General features: G+C 36.6%; 3 protein-coding genes across 4 annotated transcripts; 2 read left to right on the top strand and 1 right to left on the bottom strand.

The window, feature by feature from the left end:
* The first annotated feature begins 2,756 nt into the window (after positions 1 to 2,756).
* LOC130726694 (uncharacterized) lies at positions 2,757 to 5,553 on the top strand. Its single transcript, XM_057577990.1, has 5 exons — positions 2,757 to 2,916; positions 4,305 to 4,437; positions 4,770 to 4,877; positions 5,032 to 5,096; positions 5,195 to 5,553. Exons 2-5 carry the CDS (start codon positions 4,354 to 4,356, stop codon positions 5,340 to 5,342), a joined length of 405 nt encoding a protein of 134 aa, XP_057433973.1. The 5' UTR covers positions 2,757 to 2,916; positions 4,305 to 4,353; the 3' UTR covers positions 5,343 to 5,553.
* Positions 5,554 to 6,626: 1,073 nt separating this feature from the next.
* LOC130723990 (small heat shock protein, chloroplastic-like) lies at positions 6,627 to 7,616 on the top strand. The gene is made up of 2 exons (XM_057575145.1): positions 6,627 to 6,994; positions 7,088 to 7,616. Exons 1-2 carry the CDS (start codon positions 6,778 to 6,780, stop codon positions 7,576 to 7,578), a joined length of 708 nt encoding a protein of 235 aa, XP_057431128.1. The 5' UTR covers positions 6,627 to 6,777; the 3' UTR covers positions 7,579 to 7,616.
* A 127-nt stretch (positions 7,617 to 7,743) lies between these two features.
* On the bottom strand, positions 7,744 to 11,999 carry LOC130723988 (uncharacterized). 2 transcript variants are annotated; one of them, XM_057575143.1, is made up of 9 exons: positions 11,754 to 11,995; positions 11,025 to 11,050; positions 10,685 to 10,769; positions 10,362 to 10,571; positions 9,137 to 9,259; positions 9,004 to 9,061; positions 8,843 to 8,916; positions 8,332 to 8,420; positions 7,744 to 8,245 (listed from the first exon to the last, which is right to left on the bottom strand). In XM_057575143.1, the coding sequence occupies exons 1-9, from the start codon at positions 11,871 to 11,873 to the stop codon at positions 8,176 to 8,178; spliced, it is 855 nt and encodes a 284-aa protein (XP_057431126.1). In that variant the 5' UTR covers positions 11,874 to 11,995; the 3' UTR covers positions 7,744 to 8,175. The 2 variants fall into 2 exon arrangements, with proteins under 2 accessions (XP_057431126.1, XP_057431127.1); XM_057575144.1 differs by having other exon boundaries at positions 7,779 to 8,245; positions 8,843 to 8,882; positions 11,754 to 11,999.
* Positions 12,000 to 20,446: the final 8,447 nt, after the last annotated feature.

Raw genomic sequence — 20,446 nt, 5'->3', positions numbered from 1 at the left:
GTTGAGGAAAGAAAAGGCACAACTTGATTCAGACAGTACGATAGAGCGAGAAAGCACGAATAAACCACACAGAAACTTTGTTCACGCAGTTCGACCAATTGAGCTACCTCTGCGGTTATAGAGTAGCTATAGCTCCCTTTATTGATTCTCAATAATCAATTGTGTTTACAATAGCAATTTCTCTCAACTGCCTAATTGTCTCACACATCTGCAATAGCAGTTTCTCTCAACTGCCCAATTGCTGTGTACCCTTGCACACCGCTGAATTGCAGCGCGCTTGCACACCGCCCAATTGCGGCGCACTCCGCACACACCTGGTGCACACTAGCACACTTTTAGGGTTAAGGACCTTATCTATTTATAGGACACTACTAACTCTAGTATTACAAGATAAGATAATCTTAACCGATAAGATGTAATCTTATCTAAACCCATAAGATAAGATAGAGTCTTATCTAAAACCATATGATAAGATAGAATCCCTCTACACCCATATTACAATCCCCTTACATCAAATTCAAATAACTGATAAGATAATGAGCCAATCCCAACAATCTCCACCTTGGCGAATTCTCGAACCCTCGTGAAGATCAACTGCTCAGCTTCTGAATCCTGATTTCCGGGACTGTGTTCTCCATTAAATCAAATCCTAATAAACTGAATATTTGGCCTCAAAATAAAATCCGTGGGCCCCAGATTTTCCTAATGAGCCAATTCCCAACAATCTCCACCTTGGCGAATTCCAAACTCCCTTGTGATGATCTGTGGCTTCAGTTTCTTGACTTCGATTTTCGGGATTGGTGGTGACTGGCTTGGTCAACATGTTCGCTGTACTCTGACACTCGAACTCCACCTTGCTCAACGCCCCGTCCTGTGTCTGTTAGATCCGTCAGTTTCTCCTCTCGCTGACTTCTGCAATCCTCATGGCCTTTATCCGTAGCGGAAGATATCCAACCTCGCATCGCCGTTAGCTCCACCATGAGAAACGGAACACTCCACCTGACCACACCGTCAAGGGAATCCTAATGAGCCAATCCCAACAATCTCCACCTAGGCGAATTCTCGAACCCTCGTGAAGATCAACTGCTCAGCTTCTGAATCCTGATTTCCGGGACTGTGTTCTCCATTAAATCAAATCCTAATAAACTGAATATTTGGCCTCAAAATAAAATCTGTGGGCCCCATATTTTCTTAATGAGCCAATTCCCAACACACAATGATTCATTCTTTCATCTTGATTTTTCCTAATGTATGAGATTTTTTGGTAACCTCTTGCTAGTGATGAAATGATGAACAAATTGTGTTGAAAGTTCATCACACCCTTTAATTGAACTAGAAGGAAAAGTTTGGTACCAACGCATAACCGTTTTCCTCTAAGTTAGAGGAAAATTTCGACATACCAAAGCATTCGAAACTCCCATGAAAGATATGGAAGTCAGGAAAGCACGAAAATGCTCCACTGGGTTAGTTTCTTCGGTGAAAGGTTCTATTCTTCTTGGTTTCTTGAAATCTTTGGGAATGTGGAAATGAATTTTGAAACTTGGCCAGTAAACCAACTATTTGATAAGATTCTTCTTCACAGTGAGTTGCAATTCTTTCATGATTACATTCAGGTTCATTTAGCTTCCTATTGTTTTAGTTTCGTTCGTCATGAACAAAACTCTTAGGAGACTTCTCCACGTTATGACTTTGGTAATGCATGAACTGATTTTCTAATTCATTGATGCACTGTTGTATTTTCATAAAAATTTTGTCTGGAACTAAAATATGGTTTCCAATATGCTCTTGAGAGTTGGATCCTCAACATGCTTCAATTGAGGTATTATATGAGAATGTTGCTTTAGAGGTGAATCTCCGTCAGAATGCTTTCTACATAGTATTCCAACCATAGCAATGAGAATTGATTTCTTCCAACAAACGACGTCAAGTGATCATTTATAAAATGAGTAGAGTGTACCTCTAATCTTTGTGTGGCAGTGCAAGGCTGAGTGTACAGGGTGTGTTGAACGTCCGTCACGAAGCACAATGGTGAAGGCACTTGCAAAAGGAACTTTGACGCTCAAGTTAGCTTCAGATCATAAAGAGAAACTCATCATCCAAGAAGAGTCATAATGAGCAAAATGAATGTTGCTTATGTAATTGAATGATCAAACGTGTATTTATAGAGCTTGACATGTACAATAGTAGAGACACGTTTATCCTTAGCTTAGCTACTGTGAATAACATCAGAGAAAATGATTACGCTTAGCATTCGTTGAATTATTAACCATGTTAGTCTTGCCTTTGTCCGACTAAGTGTTGGACAAGTTAAGACTTCATTGATCGTCCTAACTAACCAACATTACAATCACTTTGTTGTCAACCTTTGGCCAATCAAGATGATATTGAGTGTTGTGGCTTATTTGGATCGACTTGAACAATTTATTTGAACATTTAAATCATAAATCAATCGAATAAACTTATATATTTTTGGATCTACTAAAATACTTATTTTAGCCTAGAATTTGTTAGTCTAATGATAAACAAACTAGATTCTTGTAAAAGTGAGATGATAAACTCGATCCTTAAGAAAGATATTTATTATGAGAGATAATTATAATTTCTTGAATATGTGTGGAGACACATGATCAAAGATAAAAAAAAATTATTTATTTTAATTTTTGTATAAGATTTTTAATAAATTGAACTAAAAAGTCTGAGGATCATAGGATGGACAATTTTAATTAAAATAAATAAAAGTAAAAAAGTTTATAGCTAAGCCTTAAGTCAAATGCATTGCAAAACACTGTTAGTTTTTGCAAGATTTTGGGTGATTAAAGAATTGAATAGAGGAAAGATAATCCTCAGAAAAGGGCATCAAAGCTGGTAGGTAGCGTGAAAGATCGGCAATTTCCGGAACATCTGTGTGCTAAACTGGTAATCTATCTTCGTCTCTTGGGAATCTACTCATGTTTCCCCATGTCATTATGATTATGGTATATATGTATCTTGTTCCTTTTGGCAGTTCCATAATTTTACTGGGTGCTTTTCGGTAGTTTGATGAGTGGAACTGTTAAGACATATCAATTTGGATTGCCTTTCTCTTGTTTGATAAAATGCCTCACTTAATGTTTCATAGGAACTGAGTCTTAGTTTTAAGAAGTTGGTTCTAATGTAAAGACCCAACTTATATTTTCTTCTTATGCTGAGCTGTTTGGTAACTGATATGTGAGTTGCCATGGCATGTCTTTATGCTTGTTCTTAGTATCTATGATATTGACTAGGAGGGCTAGCAATTGCACTATGGCCTTGACTGATGTGAGTTATGTTTTATGTGCTGATTTGATCTGGGTCTCATGCTTAGGAATGCTGGTTTCAATGGTCCTTTTGTGCAATACTACAATATGGTGCTTCTAAACCGTGAAGCATATACCTTGAGTAGGAGGTCTTGTGACAAATCCCCTAAATCTGTTTTTTTTTTTTTGATTGACCTTTAGGGGCAAGAGAATTTGTTATCTTGTACATCCCTTTTGTGCCTATCTTGTATGTTAAACTCATAATGTGTGCCTTAGATCCTAGTTGTTTTCATTATCAATGAATCGGGCCTTCATTATATTTTCATTCATTCCGTTGTTGTACACCTTGACTGCCATATATGATGTCCGTTGGTTTTATTCAGTCCTAATGTGTTCCCAGATGTTTAGAAGTAATGTGAAATCTGTTCTGTACTTGTTTATAAGAGGAATAATATAGGAGGTCTTTCACAAGGAAATTAGTGGTTTAGTGTTTTGGGGTAGGATTGATTTGCTGACTTAACCATATCGTTATGTTCCCACTAATCATTTTGGAAACTGGCAACCAGATTTGCTTAGTTCCAATACATCAAATTCAGAGTTTCTGGTTAGTAGTAACTTCTGGCTTACAGCCTTTACTATTTTCTGCATCATCAAATGAAAGAAGTGCTGGTTCTTCTTGCCAGTTTGTTGTTCATTACAAGAAGTCTTCTTTACTTTACTCTTGTTGTGTGTTTATGATTGTCACTGGTGTCCACCACTTGTTGAGTTTTTTTGTCGGTGATTGGCATTCAAATGTATGGTCCCATTACTTTGGCTAACCCCTGGGTAAGGGAGAGTTTTTTCTTCAATACAGAAACTAAATTTTTTGGTGGGTTTGTGGTAATTTTATTTTTCTTTCTTGAACCAAACATAAAAGTCAGGTAGGTTGTTATTTGTGATCCTACTGCAAGAATATCCAAAACAATATATCAGTTTCATCCTCTGATATTAATAATTCTAACAAGCAGACAAAATAAACTCTCTTTGCAGAACCACCAAAGCTCTATCGCTGGCCTCCTAGACAAGAAATACAATAGCTATGCTGACAGCGATTCGGAGAATCAACACGGTGGCAGAAGAAACTGTGCGCCTCACCAGATTTGCTCTTCATGCCCCAAAATGCGTGAGTTTCTCATTTTTTATTCCCCTTAATCTTTTATTTTTCAAAAAAAAATCCTTAATTTTTATAGATTTAACAAAAAGCTATAATACATGTTTAGGTTGCAATAGATGAGGATGCCTTTTGAGCATGCCTTAGTTGATGAAAAAATCAGATCAATTATTGCTTTTACACATAAGTTGTCAATTAAGGCCCACTAAAAACTCAAACCTGTATATTCCAACCTTTATTTAGGTTGAAATTTAATTGGATTTTCATTGAAAATTAGAATTGATGAAACTACCATCTCATCTACATAAGGGATCATGGTTTCCTCCTTAAACCTTTTGTTTCAGGTAGAGGTGGAATTTGCGGATGGTAGAGCATTCAAGTTGTCTGCTGAATTTCTCAGAATAAATAGCCCTGCAGTTGATGGAAAAATCAGGTCAATTGGTGGTGAAAAGGTAACTCTACCACTTGAAAATTATATGCAGAGTTTTCATTAACAATCCTCTATTTAGTTTTTCATAAAATCATACTTTATAATCTCTTATTTTCTAAATTTTGATTAAAATTCAATTAATTCCTTTCTCATGATACTTCCTTTATTAAATGTAGGTGATATCTGGGAGACGCCTTGTCGGAATTATGTCTGCTGAACCAGTCGGAAACTATGGGGTAAGGTACTACAAGCTCAGACATTAAGAAAATTTCAGTATCAACATCTAATTCTCTTTCTACACTGAAACCTAATGTATTATTTTTGAATTGGGTGGTGCAGGCTCAATTTTGATGACTTGCATAAAACCGGTATTTATTCCTGGGATTATTTCTATCATCTAGGAAGCAACAGGTTTACCCTGATGAGAAACTACATCAAAACACTGAAGAAATACGGGCTTAGTCGGGATCCACGAGGAAGAAAATGATGCAGGCTTCAGTTTAATTACCCAGAACTAGTTTGAGTCTTGAGATGTGATTACCCAGAACAACATGATCCTCTGGTAGCTTCATTTGTTGAAGCTGAAATCTGTAATATTGAAAATTTTATGTTGAATGGAATTTGAAATATGGGCATCAATCGAAAAGTCTCCATTTAGAAGAGATAGGGAAAATAAAATAAAGGATCCCTTTGCATCATATTCCCTTTCTTTTTTGGCCAAGGATGAGGAAACTGACATGTACCTTTGAAATATGTTTCAAAGTTAAAATCATATATACCTTTGAAATATAACCAGTGACGGATCCAGGAATTTTGTGTCGTGGGGGAAAAAATATACATACACATTTCAAGCTGTAAAATTACAGTATATTACTCCCTCCGTCTCATATTATAATATTATAAGTCACATTTTCTCAAAAAAAATTAAATTATCCCTAAATATAAGTTACTCACTAATATCCATGAAACTCTGAGAAATAAAATAAAAATATCAAAATAATAGAAACTAATTGTGAAGTTTCACGATTTACAAGCATTAAATGAAAATCACCGTCTCACACTCACTTGTATAGGTTTTTCTCCAACTTGGATAGTAGACATTCATCTTATTAAATGGAAAAAGAAAGCAAAAGTTGATCTATCAGTGACATTTAAAATAAAATTATCCAACTATGGGGGCAGCTATTAAGTGTGTGGGGGCAATATAATATTTTTTTTATATTATAATATATAGATAGTATGAAGTAAAATGAAAAGTAAGGTGGGGGCAAATGACCCCATTCCCTCCAACCTGGGTCCGTCCCTGAATATAACCACTCAATAATATTCTTATTATGTTTAATTTTTTATAAAATTTGATGCAAATAAAGGGATAGTTATAATTTTATGAAATTAACGAAACTACAAATCAATAGCATTCACACTCACAATAAAAAAAAAATAGCATTCACATACTAAATCTTTTAATATGAAACAGAAATTGTAAGTAACATTACCCTTTTCGGCTAGACTAAAAGCTTTGCATTTTTTTTTCTGGTTACAAAAAGCTTTGCATTTGTCTCCAAAACTGAAGCTTAATCGCAAATGTGGGCTACAAAATTTCACAAAAATTATCTGGTAAGCTCACAAAAATTATCTAAAAAGTCCAATCCATAAGCTACACGAGGACAAAAATCGTGGGACATGGGATACTCCCCAAATCACCATCTCAATATGGATATAGGATAGGTCGCCAGAGAAGTGTTTGGATTAGTCTAGAAACCTTTTAAGTCACAATCATGAGATGACACTTTCTTATGCTTCTCTGGATCCAGAGATGTCCATTGCTTCCTATAAATTTCAATGCAAACGTCAACTTCTCAACGTTCCTTGCCTTTCCATAGCATTAACATCACTCTAGCATCTTGTTTTAAAACAGGAAAATGACCTACACTCTAGCAAACATGAGTGTCTATGCTCCAACTTCATGCAGAATGAACAAACTTTCCAGTGTCAAATTGCTACCACTGTCAAGAACAAGGAAGAGAACTTTCTGCAACAATGTGAAGGCAATGGCAGGAGATGAAGCAAGCTTGCAGAGGGCAAAGCTGCAGCAGCAATTGCAGCCAAGGATGAAGGGTTCACAAGCTTCACCTAGAGGTAATTTAAGAACAATTACTCACCCAATCTTTTTCATTCCTTCATCAGACATTGAATTCAGTGATACTGACAAAGATGGCATTCTTTTTGCAGTGCTGTTGAACCAGTTTCCAGTAGCAAGGACTCTGCAACAAATGATGGACACAATGGATAGGATTGTAGAGAATCCCTTAGTTTACAGTGGCACTTCCCCGTTGGTAGTTGTAGGAGATGACGAATACAGCAAGGGAAAGATTCCTTGGGCAATAAAGGAAGGACAGAAGGATTACAAAATGAGATTCAACATGCCAGGTATGAGCAAGAATGATGTCAAGGTATGGATTGAAGAGAACATGCTGGTAGTGAAGGCAGAGAAGGTATCAAGAGAGCAGCACCATGAAAGTCAAGCAAATGGCAGTGAAGAATTAAGTCCAGAACATGAAGACTGGCCTGCCAATAGCTATGGTAGGTATAACCATAGGATTGCCCTACCAGAAAAGATTGAGTTTGAGAAAATCATGGCACAGGTCAAGGATGGTGTTCTTTACATCACAATTCCTAAAGCCAACACCAGTGCCAAAATAATTGGAATAGATGTTCAGTAACTGTGAGCTCATAATAAAGTTGAAGTTTGTTAGCTTCATTCAGATTTTTGTTTTTACTTGTTTTTTGTCACATTCATTATTGTTTTTTAATTTCTGAAATGAAGGATAAAATGAGAGTATTCCCCCTACCCACCCAGCCATGATGACTTATAAAATAGCAAGGAAATCCTCAAAAACCTTTTTGAGCAGATTACTGTACGTGTGTAATGTACACATGTATGATGTATGATATGAAAAGGTTTACAAATCAATCCAAATCAAGCTAGTACACAAATTAAGAAAATACAATGCAAAGGTTCATGTAATTTCTCTTGTTAGTGATGTCATCCACAATAAAATGCAAATACCCAACCAAGGTGGATTCAGTCATGCAGCAACTTCCTTTGTGTTTACAAAGAAATTGGCTGACAAATTAGCAAATCAGATACACTTCATTTGAAGTCCGCGACCACTTTCTTCCTCATACTTCCACTTGCAAATAGCAGAATGGCGTAGAGTGGATTTCAAGTGCAGTACGGTGTATCCATTAGCAACCCCTTTTACTTTCTGAAAAAACTAGGCTGAGAACTTCTGTAGGGAAATATCCATCAGCATCAATTAAGATGGCTTTTTCTTCCTGCTGGCTTGTGAGATACGCTTCAGCACTTGAGTTTCCCTTTTCATTCCTCTGTAATATGAAAGTCCAAACGTTATTTGAGCCATTGCAAGGCTTCCTTAATGTATGGTCTTTTCGTGAAGTTTTGAAATAAATACCTTTGATACAAGTAAATGTAGAGATAGTAAAGTAGCAGCAGCACCACAAGAAAAATGGAGGCCACGATGTAGAACACATTTGTCCTCTTCTGCACACATAAAAAAAACAGTTAGTGAAAAATTCTCCTAATATAAGCCTCACAGGTCAGCATGTAATAGCAGTAGCTCTACAACATATACACTTCCATTATAAACTTCCATAAATCACGCTGGCCTTTATTCTCTTCTCTGAGTCTTTCTGTGAGAGTACTATATCCTAAGTTCCCTTATAAGAAGAAAGTGGAATTTTTGCAAATTTACTTTCCCATTAGCTATATAATTTACCAAATTTCAGTTCTCAGGACTTCTGAATCTTTAACCACAAATAAAGATTTCTGGAAATTGAATATAGCTCAAAACAAATTTACATGTAGAAGTTGTACAACTATCATAAACACTGATAAAAGCGAACACAAAACTAAAAAATGATGGACGAAAAAAACAATTGAAACAGAGGTTTCAGTCAAATTACCCTGCGCCCTCTGGAGAAAGGTTTCCCACTTGGAGTACAGCTGTGTGCATCACAGAATTGGTGCAAAAAGAATTCTGTAAAATTGTTAATGTAAGAAAACAGTACCAGAATCTACCATAAATGCACAATCTTTTGCAAGAATGAAGAAGAATATTGTATACCATGAAGCCGGCTTGCTGCGGGGCCCTCATTAACTGGAAAACAACTATCAGCTAAGCTCTATAAAAAAGAGCTAAATTAGAACAGAAAATTATTTTGGTCAAAACAAAATGAATAGATATATTAAAAGCACACCTCACACAGATGTTTATTTCTTGCAGCGGCAGCAGGGTTGCACTTTGATTTTTTTGACCCAGAATTTATTTCAAGGTCACAGTGCAGTGCACCACATACGTCGGCTAAGCACCGGCTTTCACTCTGGATTGAGCACAAGTATCTCATTTCAGTTATTAATGCAACGGCATGACAGACTGAGCAGAGAAAGCTACCAAAATTCTTATATTTCAGTAAATAATTTGAAAATTATGAAAGTTAACTTTAATGTCTTAGTGCAATATAGAAGTGCCATAAAATATCCTATACTGTCAACTATCAGCTATGTTTAGGGAAGATAAAAGATCAAAGCACCACCCAAATCACTCCAACAAGTATATTTTCCTAAATTTCCTATAGGGCTTCTAAGATAAAAGATCAAAGCACCACCCAAATCAAAGCACCCTCTCACAAACTTGCTTCCGCATTTTATTTTGTCCATGCTATAAATTAAGTATGTTTTTAAATGTCATTCTTGGCCACCGCTATAACTCAAACAAGCCTGAGACAAGCATCTTCCACAGCTTGTCCAGCTGTACCTTCTCAAAGAAATATTTAGCAGCAATGGAGCATAGGCAGCACTTCTTACAACCCCACATTCCTCATGAAATGACGACAATGATGTCACAGAATACGATATTCAATAATGATAGGTACTAGAAAGTTAGCAAGAAAACAGAGAAGAAATGTATTGTATTATACGGTATCAGACCTTATTAAGAAGTTCAAGTCCTGAGTATAGAACTATTTACATTATTAGAGCAGAAAGGATCTCTAAGGCACTTCAAGAGGCCTAAACTCTACTAATGTTCCGATTCCATTTTCCAACCTATCTCAGCCTCAGCTCACTTCCCATGCTTATACTCTCTCTCACTTACCACCCCACACACACTCCTCACTGCAACTGCCAACTCGGCAGTTAGTAATCAGAACCACGCCTCACAGCCTGATCATGTGCATCAAGTATTCATGCTGTTATGCCTCCTCGCATAAACTTTAGCATGTCTCCTTATATAAACTTTAGTAATTTTGGGCTGTGGGCTCACATAAACTAGCTATGTTGTAACTCACAGAATTCTTACTATATCATCTACTCCAACTTGTACCTTTTAAACAATATGTTGTCCACTTTTATTTCCTATATAATAGACATTTTTCCATCAATGAAAGAAAAAACCAATAATTGTATTGAAAAGAAGCATAATACCGAATTAAGTAAATTGGAGTGTCTGTTGTCGAAATGCTGATCAAGATGTTTCTCTTCATAGAAACTTTTCTTACAGAACCCACACTGCCATTCATTTATATCTATATGAGACTTATGGTCTTCCTGATCTCTGTATATATCATTATCAGGGTGAAGCCTACACCTTTTTGAGATATGATATTTTTCTTTCTCCACGAAAGGCATCAAATACTGCAGCAAGAATCATTTATCAAGAGAAGGCACACTATCAGTTATATAATATTGATGCAAGTAGGTGACATAGTAGAATCAAGAGAGACACTTATTTGGTTATATTCCGGTACCTCTTGAATGATTTTCCAAGCTACTCTACTCCTTTCTCTTGAGCAATGTATTTGATGATTACCATCTTGCTCCTGCTGCAGTGTTCTGAACAGTGACATTATATATTAGCCAGAACAATTCCTAGAAACAAGAAGCGAGAAAGGCACATAGAGCTGAAAAAAAATAAAGTGAAAGAAGGGGAAAAAAAAAGAACTAAACATGAAATAAATAATGGGGGTGTATCATGCAAGAGAGGCACACCATTTAAGTTATATATAATGAAAATAGGACCACTGGGAAGTGAAGAAACATTGAAATGTAAGCTAAAAATGATGTTCACCTAGTGCAAAGCTGACTTACCTTCCAACATCTGAATTTATATGATCCTGTAACAAGAAACAACAGAAAGTTTAATTTTACAGTGTCATGAAAATTTGAGACAAAACATGCATCAGTTTGGAACAAAAATAAACAAAACAAAACCAGGAACTCGCTTAGCTATAGATGATTCCAAATAATTGGCACACAGAAATGATTTAAAACGTTATTAGTCGTGCGTGGTGATCCATTGCGAAACATGCAGATTAATAATTAAATTAAAGGAAGTAGCTCCATAATAAGAATTGAAATACAGCATGAAATTCTCATTAATCTCAAGTAGAAAAAATCAAACAATAAGATATTGATTGATTGCTCCGGAGTCCGGACAACGAACCAAGTCCTCGCACAATTGAACTTCCATTCTATAGTAATCCAAATTCATGCAATGCAAACAGACAATGGAAACTATATGAAACCTTCAGTAAACAAAATAAAGAGGTAGCTAAAAAACAAGAATCACACATCATGCAATTCTCAATTCTCACTATGCAAATATAAAATCACCTAAGCTATTGACTTATCCAGGAAATGAACAAAAAATCCTTAAACTAGTGTAATCCTGAAACTACACCAATCTATTATGATCCAGATTCATAAAATCCAAACAGCCCACGATTAAATTCAGTAAACTACGAAGTGGGCATCTTCAATAATTCGAAAAAATTGAAAAAAAAGCATAAAAGTACAGCTTTGTATTCACATAATTACATGGTCACTGTGTGGAGCAGGTGAGGATGAAGAAACCCTCGTAAGCTGCAGAGAAGAACAGAGGTAACAAACAATGCAGAACACAACGAACCGATTGTGCAAAATCCACATCTTCTTCATTCTTCTTGTGGATTCTTGTTTCCTTCGGAAGAAACATGAACCATTTCCGAACCAGAAGAGTTGAAACTTGCACTACAGCGAGAGAGGAATGAAGATGCTCGCGCAGACTCGGCAGAAAGCCACTGTGGAAACCACGATAGTTTAGCCTATCAGAAATTGCCACCTGGTAAACCAATAGATTTGGCTCACTGTTACTTTGACTTCTATTGTTTAACCTTTCTTGACATGTAAAAAAAAACTATATAAAATGGCTTATCTTTAATTTCACTCAATTTCACATCTTATTGTCAATACTATCTCTTGTATAAGTTAAAATCTAGATAGGTTCATTGAATTCTATGGAAAGGAAGTGTCAAAGAGTGTTGATACCACTCCTTTTTTTTACTCATAAAAAATTACTGAATTTGACTCATCTAACTGATGAAAAAATTCACATGAGCAATTTTGATCTGACTAACACGGGTCAGAATGCTGCGTGTGGAGGGGTCTTTAGGGTTAACTTGGGCCGTTGGATTACGAGTTTTACTAAAAACCTGGGTAAGACCTCGATCCTTATGGCAGAATTATGGGCTATCTTCATCGCTCTAGAACTAGCGTGGGAGAGGAAAATGGGACCTCTTTGGATTGAGAGTGACTCTCTGGTAGTAGTCACCCTGTCCCCCACAACATTCATGTGCCTCCATTATCATTATATGATCCAGGAGCTCTTAGGAAGAGATTGGCGGTTCAAGATTTCGCATACTTGGCGCGAGGGGAAATCGTGTTGCCGATTCCCTAGCCCATCTGGGCCAACTAGGAACAGAGGATCTTTAGATTTTGGAACAACCTCCTACGGATTGCTCCAGTCACCTCTTTTATGACAAGTGTGAGACCTTGTTCCCTAGGTGCTTTGTTAGTTAGTTTTGGGCTGAAGCCCACCTAGTGACAAAAAAATATACCCACCATATGGGCTGGTAACTTATCAAGAAATAGGCCTTGTAAACATTGTGATGTCATTTGCCCATATTTCAAATAAAAAATTGTACGGCAACAAACATTATAAAAAGTTGAGGGACCAATTTAGATTTATTCTTAAGGGTGGCAATATGGGTTGACGAGGCGGTTGAGTCAGGCAGGCCCGACATTAACCCATCAAAATGTGGATTGAGTTGGTTAGTTTTTAACATTTGAGTTAAAAGTCTCAATTCAAACCATATTTTAACGGTCTAACCCATTTAAACAATATAGTGAAAAAAGTTATGCAATGAGCAAAAACTTAAAAACGATAAAAGAAAGCTAACACCAAATTAGCAACACTTCCACATAACCAATTGTTCATATATTTCAAGATCTTCAATCTTGAAGGTTGCACAATAAAATATTGAGTTCTTACTAGTACATTAATATGAGTGATTTTGCTTTATGCTAGTCTTTCATTTCTAACTTTGTCTATGTTAAAGTGAACAAAAAAGTAGACATTGTAGTTATAAGGACTGAGTTTTGTTAAATGGAGAAAAAGAAATTAAATCAATACTGTATGACTTACGTATCATTAACTTTGAGTCCCAAAGTAGAAGTAAACTCAATTAATTAATTAAACCAATAGAGAACAAAAAGAGCATTTGGAAACAAAATATATAGTGTGTATAATATAATAAAAACTATTATTACATTAGATAAGTTTTTAAAGCCTGGCGGTATCAATTTAATAGTGCACGCACATAAATTGACATCATTTATGAAGTAAAAATTACAAAGAAGTTGTATTTTTTAAAAAATTAAATAAAATTATGTGGGCTATTAGGTTTAATCCCTCCAAATCAACCCGCTAAATATGATGCTGTGCGGACTAGGCCCACGAAAATAAGAAAATACACGTTTAAATCTATCCTTAATCCTTTTGATCCAATATCCATGCACACAACCTAACGTTGGTAGTGGTACTTTACTTCCCACCTACCAGGGAATGCTCTATTACCTTACAAATTTACCAGCAATATTTGACTTTGCCCTCACCTTGACTTGGAAAGCATTTTACATCATTTAATTTTAATCTCATCATGTTTCTGTAGTAACCCGGTTGTAATGCGATAGGAAAATCTCTTGGGCTACCGCTACCTACTACTTACGAGTTACAATTAAGTCATAAGAGAAAATAAAAGGGTAAATATTACCGTTAGTGTAATTTGTTTTACACAAAATCTTAATTGTTTTCCGCCACATCAGAAAATATTTTTTTATTTAGTTAAATGAAAGATGAATGTAACAATCTGTCCTATGTGACATTTTTTTTGAAACCGCTCATATTATAGACTAAAACATAGACCCAGAGGGCAATAAGTCACGAGTTACAAACTCCATAACGTCTGGTGGAAATCCTCCACCCAAACACGATGACCAAAATCAAAAGCATTGCGAGCTAGAAAGTCTGCTACATTATTACTCCTACTAGGGGTGGAAAAATGGGCTTGGCCGCTGGGTCAGCCCGTTTGGTCACCTTTTTTGGCGGGTTGGGTTGGGATTTTGAACCCAAATTAAATAAGTTGTGACTCTTATTTGTAGGTTATGTTTTGTCTAAAACCTTCATGACTGCTCGACATTATCATTTATAATTGTTGGTTGACTATTATTAGTTGAAGTAAACTCTTGTTGATGATTGTAAAACATAGCACGAGCCTCACCTTTCTTCTTCCACATCTGAAATAGAGCTAGGCAATCTGTTTCCGCCACCACCCTTCGAAGGCCAAGATCAACCGCAAGCTTGAAGGACCAAATAAGAGCACCCGCTTTGTAAGACCCTGTTTTGAGATGCATTTATCATTTTAATAAGTACTATGAGATTTTGGTTATACTGTAACAGCAGAGTTACTGTTATATGTTATTTTGTTTATTTGTGTGATTTTAGTATTTCTACAGTTATTGTTCTGCTTGTGTGTGAATATTATTTATGATAAATAATATTTAGTGAATTTTCAATAATTACAGTTACTGTTTTTACTCCATCTGATTTGGTTGATTCTATGCAATTTCTGTTATTTGGGTATATTTACCCTGAGATGTGATTTCTGATTATTAATCAGGAGAGTTTTGCGTAGTTAATAAGTATTGCGTGAAATGAGAAGTGTGTGAGGAGATTTTATTACTTTTAGAATAATAGAATTAGTGGTGAATTAATTAATTAATCATATTCTGTTCAGTTTTAATTTGAGGTTAAGGAGATTTGATTATGATTAGAATTGATTAGAGAATGAAAAGATTAAATTTGGATTTGTTTTTTATTGTTACAACAACCTGTGAAGAAAGATTTTGTTTTCAAATAAAAAAAAGATTAAGTTTGTTTTGAGAATATTACGTGATTTGAATGATTTTTAGAGTGGTTTTAACAACCTAATATGAAGCAACTCCCTTTGACTTCATGTCATTCCGACCTATGTAGCTCGAGTTATTCACGTTTTAGTGAGCAGAAGTCAAGCTGTCCTGTTTTTCACGATTTGCTGCAAGGTTTGTTTTATTCCGAATTTTATCTTTAAATTTTAAAGGTTTGGGGTTGTTTTGAAAACCTTGATGAAAATATTTGATTCTCTAATAAAGGATTTGCTCTAGCTTTATTCAAAGTGATTTATTTTGAAGAGAGATGAAGGAGATATTGTTTAAAACTAATAAGATGTGATTAGATAAGGAAAATGTTTGAAAAACCTATCTTACTAGGGCATGTTGGACGACCAAGGGGGGGCTATTAGGTTAAGTTTTGATCTTTTGTGAAGACTTGGTGGTTTAGTATAAATAGATAACTAAAGAGAGGCAAAAACCTAAGTTATCATTCTCACCATTCACCAAAATAAGGATTTTAAACACCAATGTAAGATCAAGTTTTGATCGAGTAGTACAACTCTATGTTTTGATGATTACAAGTTAACATTTGAGTATGAACAATTATGGTACTCTAACGTGTTTTTCTGAGTGTGCTATTTACAGGCTCTGACCTCAATTCAATCTCACACAAATCAGAAGCACTGTGCATAAAGAGTGACCCAAGCAACGCTTTCGCAACATCTATGTTCACTATGAACAATAGAAATGCTTCAGAAGATCTGAAGTTATAAAAGCTCTGATATGGACTCAGTCACTAGAAGTTCTGAAGATCCAGAAGTTCTGACAACCAAGAAACTCTGAAGGTTCAGATGTTCTGATGGTGTAGAAGACTCTGAAGATCCAGAAGCTGAATAGTGGAAACTCTGATGTCCAGAAGCAAGAAACTCTGAAGACCATGTACTTCCCTCTGAGTTCAGAATCAGAAGATACAACGGTCAGAGGATCTGTGCTGTCCCTCTGACTCTGATCAACCGGCTTCACAAGTTCCAACATGAAGCATTCCCCTGATCAGAAGTCTCCTAGGTTTAAAGGTCAAGTCATTATCCAAGTACAAAAGCATATGTACTATCTTGACGACCTACCTAACGTTCTCAGCCACAGCAAAAGCTGGAATTTCCAGAACTGCCCTCCAACGGTAGCATTTCCATGTAGCGTTCAAACCCTAATCCTTGGAGTATAAATAGAGGCTGAAGTTTGAAAGATGCGGTTGGAAGAATTACACACACGCGCAAGCTATATTCAAAAATCTTCAAGCATTCTTTCATCTGAATTCATTGTGTTTACTATTAGCTTTTCAGAAGCAAATCTCTTGTAAACATTCTTTGTTAAACAGTTTGTTTAGTTACCTTTAGGAGATCAAGGTTGATCGGATCCTAGAGAAGACTAAGAGAGTGAATCTTAGTGTGAGCTAAGTCAGTGTAATTGTTAGTCACTTGTAGGTTTCAAGTGCAGTTGTAACACTTTACCTGATTAGTGGATTGCCTTCATTCTAAGAAGGAAGAAATCACCTTGGCGGGTGGACTGGATTAGCTTGAGGGATTTATCAAGTGAACCAGGATAAAAATCCTTGTGTGCTTTTCTATCTCTTATCTTTAGCACTTCAGTCTCGAAAGATTTGTTAAAATCTTTAAGGTGGAAGTTTTTATTTGAAAACGTTATTCAAACCCCCCCTTTCTACCTGTAGTTCTTTTGATTGGCTGCATTTTGCTCAAACCATGATGTGCAACCATATGTTCCAACATCTGGAGCAACATGGTGGAATTACATATGTTGTTGGTTCAGTCGTTAAAGTCAAGTTTGTTGTGAGGTTGCTGATTGTATGAGGATTCAGAAGATTTATTCTATGCTGTGCGTTTTATCTTCTGAAGGCGTGTTTGTTTTAATCTTGGCTGAAGTAACAAGATTGATAACGTGTGAACCAAGTCTATCTCAAAGTTTGAATTCTGTTTTACTTGGTTATGTTATTTTATTCTGGTAAGATTTGATTCCTTGAAGATTCTTTCCAGAAGTGTGTTAGTGGACTCTATGACGTTCAGCCCATTGAAGATCCAAGCCTCACATGAACGTCTATATAAAGGAACTTATAAACCCTAGCTGCACACGGATTCAGCGAGATATATACTGATCTTAGGGTTTTTGTTTGTGAGTCCTCTTGTGAGTTTTGTACCAACTTAGTGCTTAAGTCCATCAAAGTACTAAGTTGATTTGTTTAGTTGAGTTGTAATCTCATCAAACTTGTTTATTGATAAACATGTCTTGATTGCTGTGGCAGTGATCATTAGGAGTTAGAGAAAGTTTTCTCATAGCTTAGAGGAGAAGGGCTAAGCTTGATTCACTTGTGTAATAGTGGTAAACATAAAATAGGCTCTATACTAAGGGGGAGTACTTAGTTATAGGAGGGACTTTGATGTGACCTGAGAACTATTATTTGATAGTGAATTGACTCCTGGATTGGTATCCTCCAGACGTAGGTGATGTTCACCGAACTGGGTTAACAACTCCTTGTGTTTTAAATGTTTGTTTATTTTTAATACTCTGATTGTGTTTTGTTGTGCTACACATTGTTGCAACATTGTGTATCACATCTGTCCTGGGTGAATACGAATTTCAATTGGCATCAGAGCAGGCACCCTGTTCTGGTTGGGTGAGCTCCAGGGAAGACTGATTCGGTTCCAGTGGACAACTCAAAGGAAGGTGGTTCTGTGAATAGACCACCTATTCTGGATGGCACCAACTACGACTACTGGAAGGCGCGTATGATTGCGTTTCTTAAATCAATTGACAGCAAGACCTGGAAGGCTATTGTCAAAGGTTGGAAACATCCGGTTAATATACCCAAGGAAGGGTCATCTGTTGGTGAGTTGAAACCCGAGGATGAATGGAATAAAGAAGAGGATGAGGAGGCGTTGGGCAACTCTAAAGCGCTGAATGCTATATTCAATGGAGTGGATAAAAATATGTTCCGATTGATTAACACTTGCACTGTGGCAAAGGATGCTTGGGAGATTCTCAAGACTGCTCATGAGGGGACTTCCAGAGTTAGAATGTCGAGGCTTCAAATTCTAACAACTCAGTTTGAGAACTTAAAGATGAAGGAAGATGAGACCATTTCTGATTTTCATATGAGACTGCGTGATATGGCAAACTCCTCATTCGCTTTAGGGGAACAAATGTCAGAGGAGAAGCTTGTGAGAAAGATTCTCAGATCTCTTCCTAAGAAGTTCGACATGAAAGTAACTGCTATTGAAGAAGCTCAAGACATAAGCAGTATCAAGGTGGATGAGCTTATTGGATCTTTGATGACTTTTGAAATGACTCAGAATGATAGACCTGAGAAAAGAAATAAAAGCATTGCTCTTGTCTCAAGCACAGATTTAGATGATGATATGTCTGACAATGAAACTAATGAAAGCATATCAGAAGCCATAGCTTTTATGGGAAGAAAATTTAACAAGGTTTTGAAGAGGCTGGATAAGCGATCAAGGCCAAATGTGCAAGACAAACGACCTGACAACTTCAAGAATCAGCAATTTCAAAGAAAAATGAAAGATGAAGACAAGGCAGGGAATGGCCGAGGGGTTCAATGTCATGAATGTGAGGGTTTTGGCCACATCAGGGCTGAATGTGCCACATACTTAAAGAAACAGAAGAAAGGAATGGTCACCACTTGGTCTGATGATGAATCTGATACTGAAGGTGAAGATGTAACAGCAAACAAAGTAACATCATTCATGGTTAGATGTGATTCAGATGATGGGGACAGTGACAAGGAAATCTCTGATGAGGAACTTGCTGAAGCCTATAAACTTCTCTACACTAAGTGGAAAGAAGCATGTATCTACGGTCAGCAACAAAAGAAGCAAGTCCTTGACCTTCAAGCTGAGAAGAAGAAGCTAACTGAAGAAGTTGCCTTATTGAACTCAAAAATGGAAGGAATGACCAAGTCCATTCGCATGATGAGCAAAAGCACTGATATTCTGGATGAAATTCTTGATGTTGGAAAAAGTGCAGGTGATAAGACTGGGATAGGATTTGATTATCGTGCTGTTAACAAGGCAAGCCAGAACATGACCAAGGAACATGTGCAGATTGGAAGGCAATCAAATGTTAAAATGTGGAACCACAGGCCCCAGCAATCGGTTACACATTCGTATGCTCAAGTCAGGAACTATCAAAATTCAACTTGGAGATGTCATTACTGTGGCAGATTTGGTCACATTAGACCATATTGCTTCAAGCTGTATGGATATCCTATACTTCAAGATGTATCACGAGAGAATGAAAAGAAAAGTCCAGGCAAAAGAAAGTGGAAGCCTAAGGTTAATGCTACTGCTCTCATTGCTCACACCTCTCTGCGTGCATCATCAAAATAAGACTGGTACTTCGATAGTGGGTGTTCCAGACATATGACAGGAGTGAAGAGTTATCTTGAGAAAATGAAACCACATGCTAAGAGCTTTGTTACTTTTGGTGATGGAGCCAAAGGAAAGATCAGAGGAATTGGAAAATTGTCTGACACAGGATCTCCAAACCTTGATGATGTTTTGCTAGTTGAAGGGTTAACTGCAAACTTGATCAGCATAAGTCAACTTTGTGACCAAGGCTTGAAGGTGGTGTTCAAACAGTCTGGGTGTGTTGTCAAAAATAAGAACAAGGATGTGCTAATGAGAGGAGCTAGATCAAAGGACAACTGCTACATGTGGACCTCTGAAACAACATCTTTGTTTGCTCGATGTTTGATGTCTAAAGAAGATGAAGTTAGAATTTGGCACCAAAAGTTAGGTCATCTGAATCTTAAGAGTATGAAAAGAATTGTTGCTGAGGAAGTAGTTAGAGGGATACCAAAGTTGAAAATCCAAGAAGGAAAGGTTTGTGGTGAATGTCAGATTGGGAAGCAAGTCAAAATGTCTCACCAGAAGCTGCAACATCTGACTACATCAAAAGTGCTTGAACTACTGCACATGGATTTGATGGGGCCAATGCAAGTGGAAAGTCTGGGAGGAAAAAGGTACGTTTTTGTCTGTGTAGATGATTTTTCCAGATTCACTTGGGTAGAATTTCTGAAGGAGAAGTCAGAAACCTTTGAAGTGTTCAAAGAACTATGTTTCCAAGTGCAAAGGGAAAAAGGGAGTGGGATTGTTAAAATAAGAAGTGATCATGGAAAAGAATTTGAGAATGGCCAATTCTCTGAGTTCTGCTCCTCTGAAGGAATCAAACATGAA

Source organism: Lotus japonicus, chromosome 6 (genome assembly GCF_012489685.1).
Source record: "Lotus japonicus ecotype B-129 chromosome 6, LjGifu_v1.2".
NCBI classification, from domain to species: Eukaryota; Viridiplantae; Streptophyta; class Magnoliopsida; order Fabales; family Fabaceae; genus Lotus; species Lotus japonicus.
The sequence above is the reverse complement of the archived record's forward strand: the minus strand, read 5'-3'. Positions and strand labels throughout refer to the sequence as shown.

Coding starts and splice junctions, on each gene's coding strand:
- LOC130726694 (XM_057577990.1), top strand. CDS start 4,354: ATGCTGACAGCGATTCGGAGAATCAACACGGTGGCAGAAGAAACTGTG. Junction 4,438..4,769: donor CTCTTCATGCCCCAAAATGC/GTGAGTTTCTCA, acceptor CTTTTGTTTCAG/GTAGAGGTGGAATTTGCGGA. Junction 5,097..5,194: donor GTCGGAAACTATGGGGTAAG/GTACTACAAGCT, acceptor TGGGTGGTGCAG/GCTCAATTTTGATGACTTGC.
- LOC130723990 (XM_057575145.1), top strand. CDS start 6,778: ATGACCTACACTCTAGCAAACATGAGTGTCTATGCTCCAACTTCATGC. Junction 6,995..7,087: donor TTCACAAGCTTCACCTAGAG/GTAATTTAAGAA, acceptor TTCTTTTTGCAG/TGCTGTTGAACCAGTTTCCA.
- LOC130723988 (XM_057575143.1), bottom strand. CDS start 11,873: ATGAAGAAGATGTGGATTTTGCACAATCGGTTCGTTGTGTTCTGCATT. Junction 11,051..11,753: donor CTGCTCCACACAGTGACCAT/GTAATTATGTGA, acceptor TTCTTGTTACAG/GATCATATAAATTCAGATGT. Junction 10,572..10,684: donor CTTGGAAAATCATTCAAGAG/GTACCGGAATAT, acceptor TTCTTGCTGCAG/TATTTGATGCCTTTCGTGGA.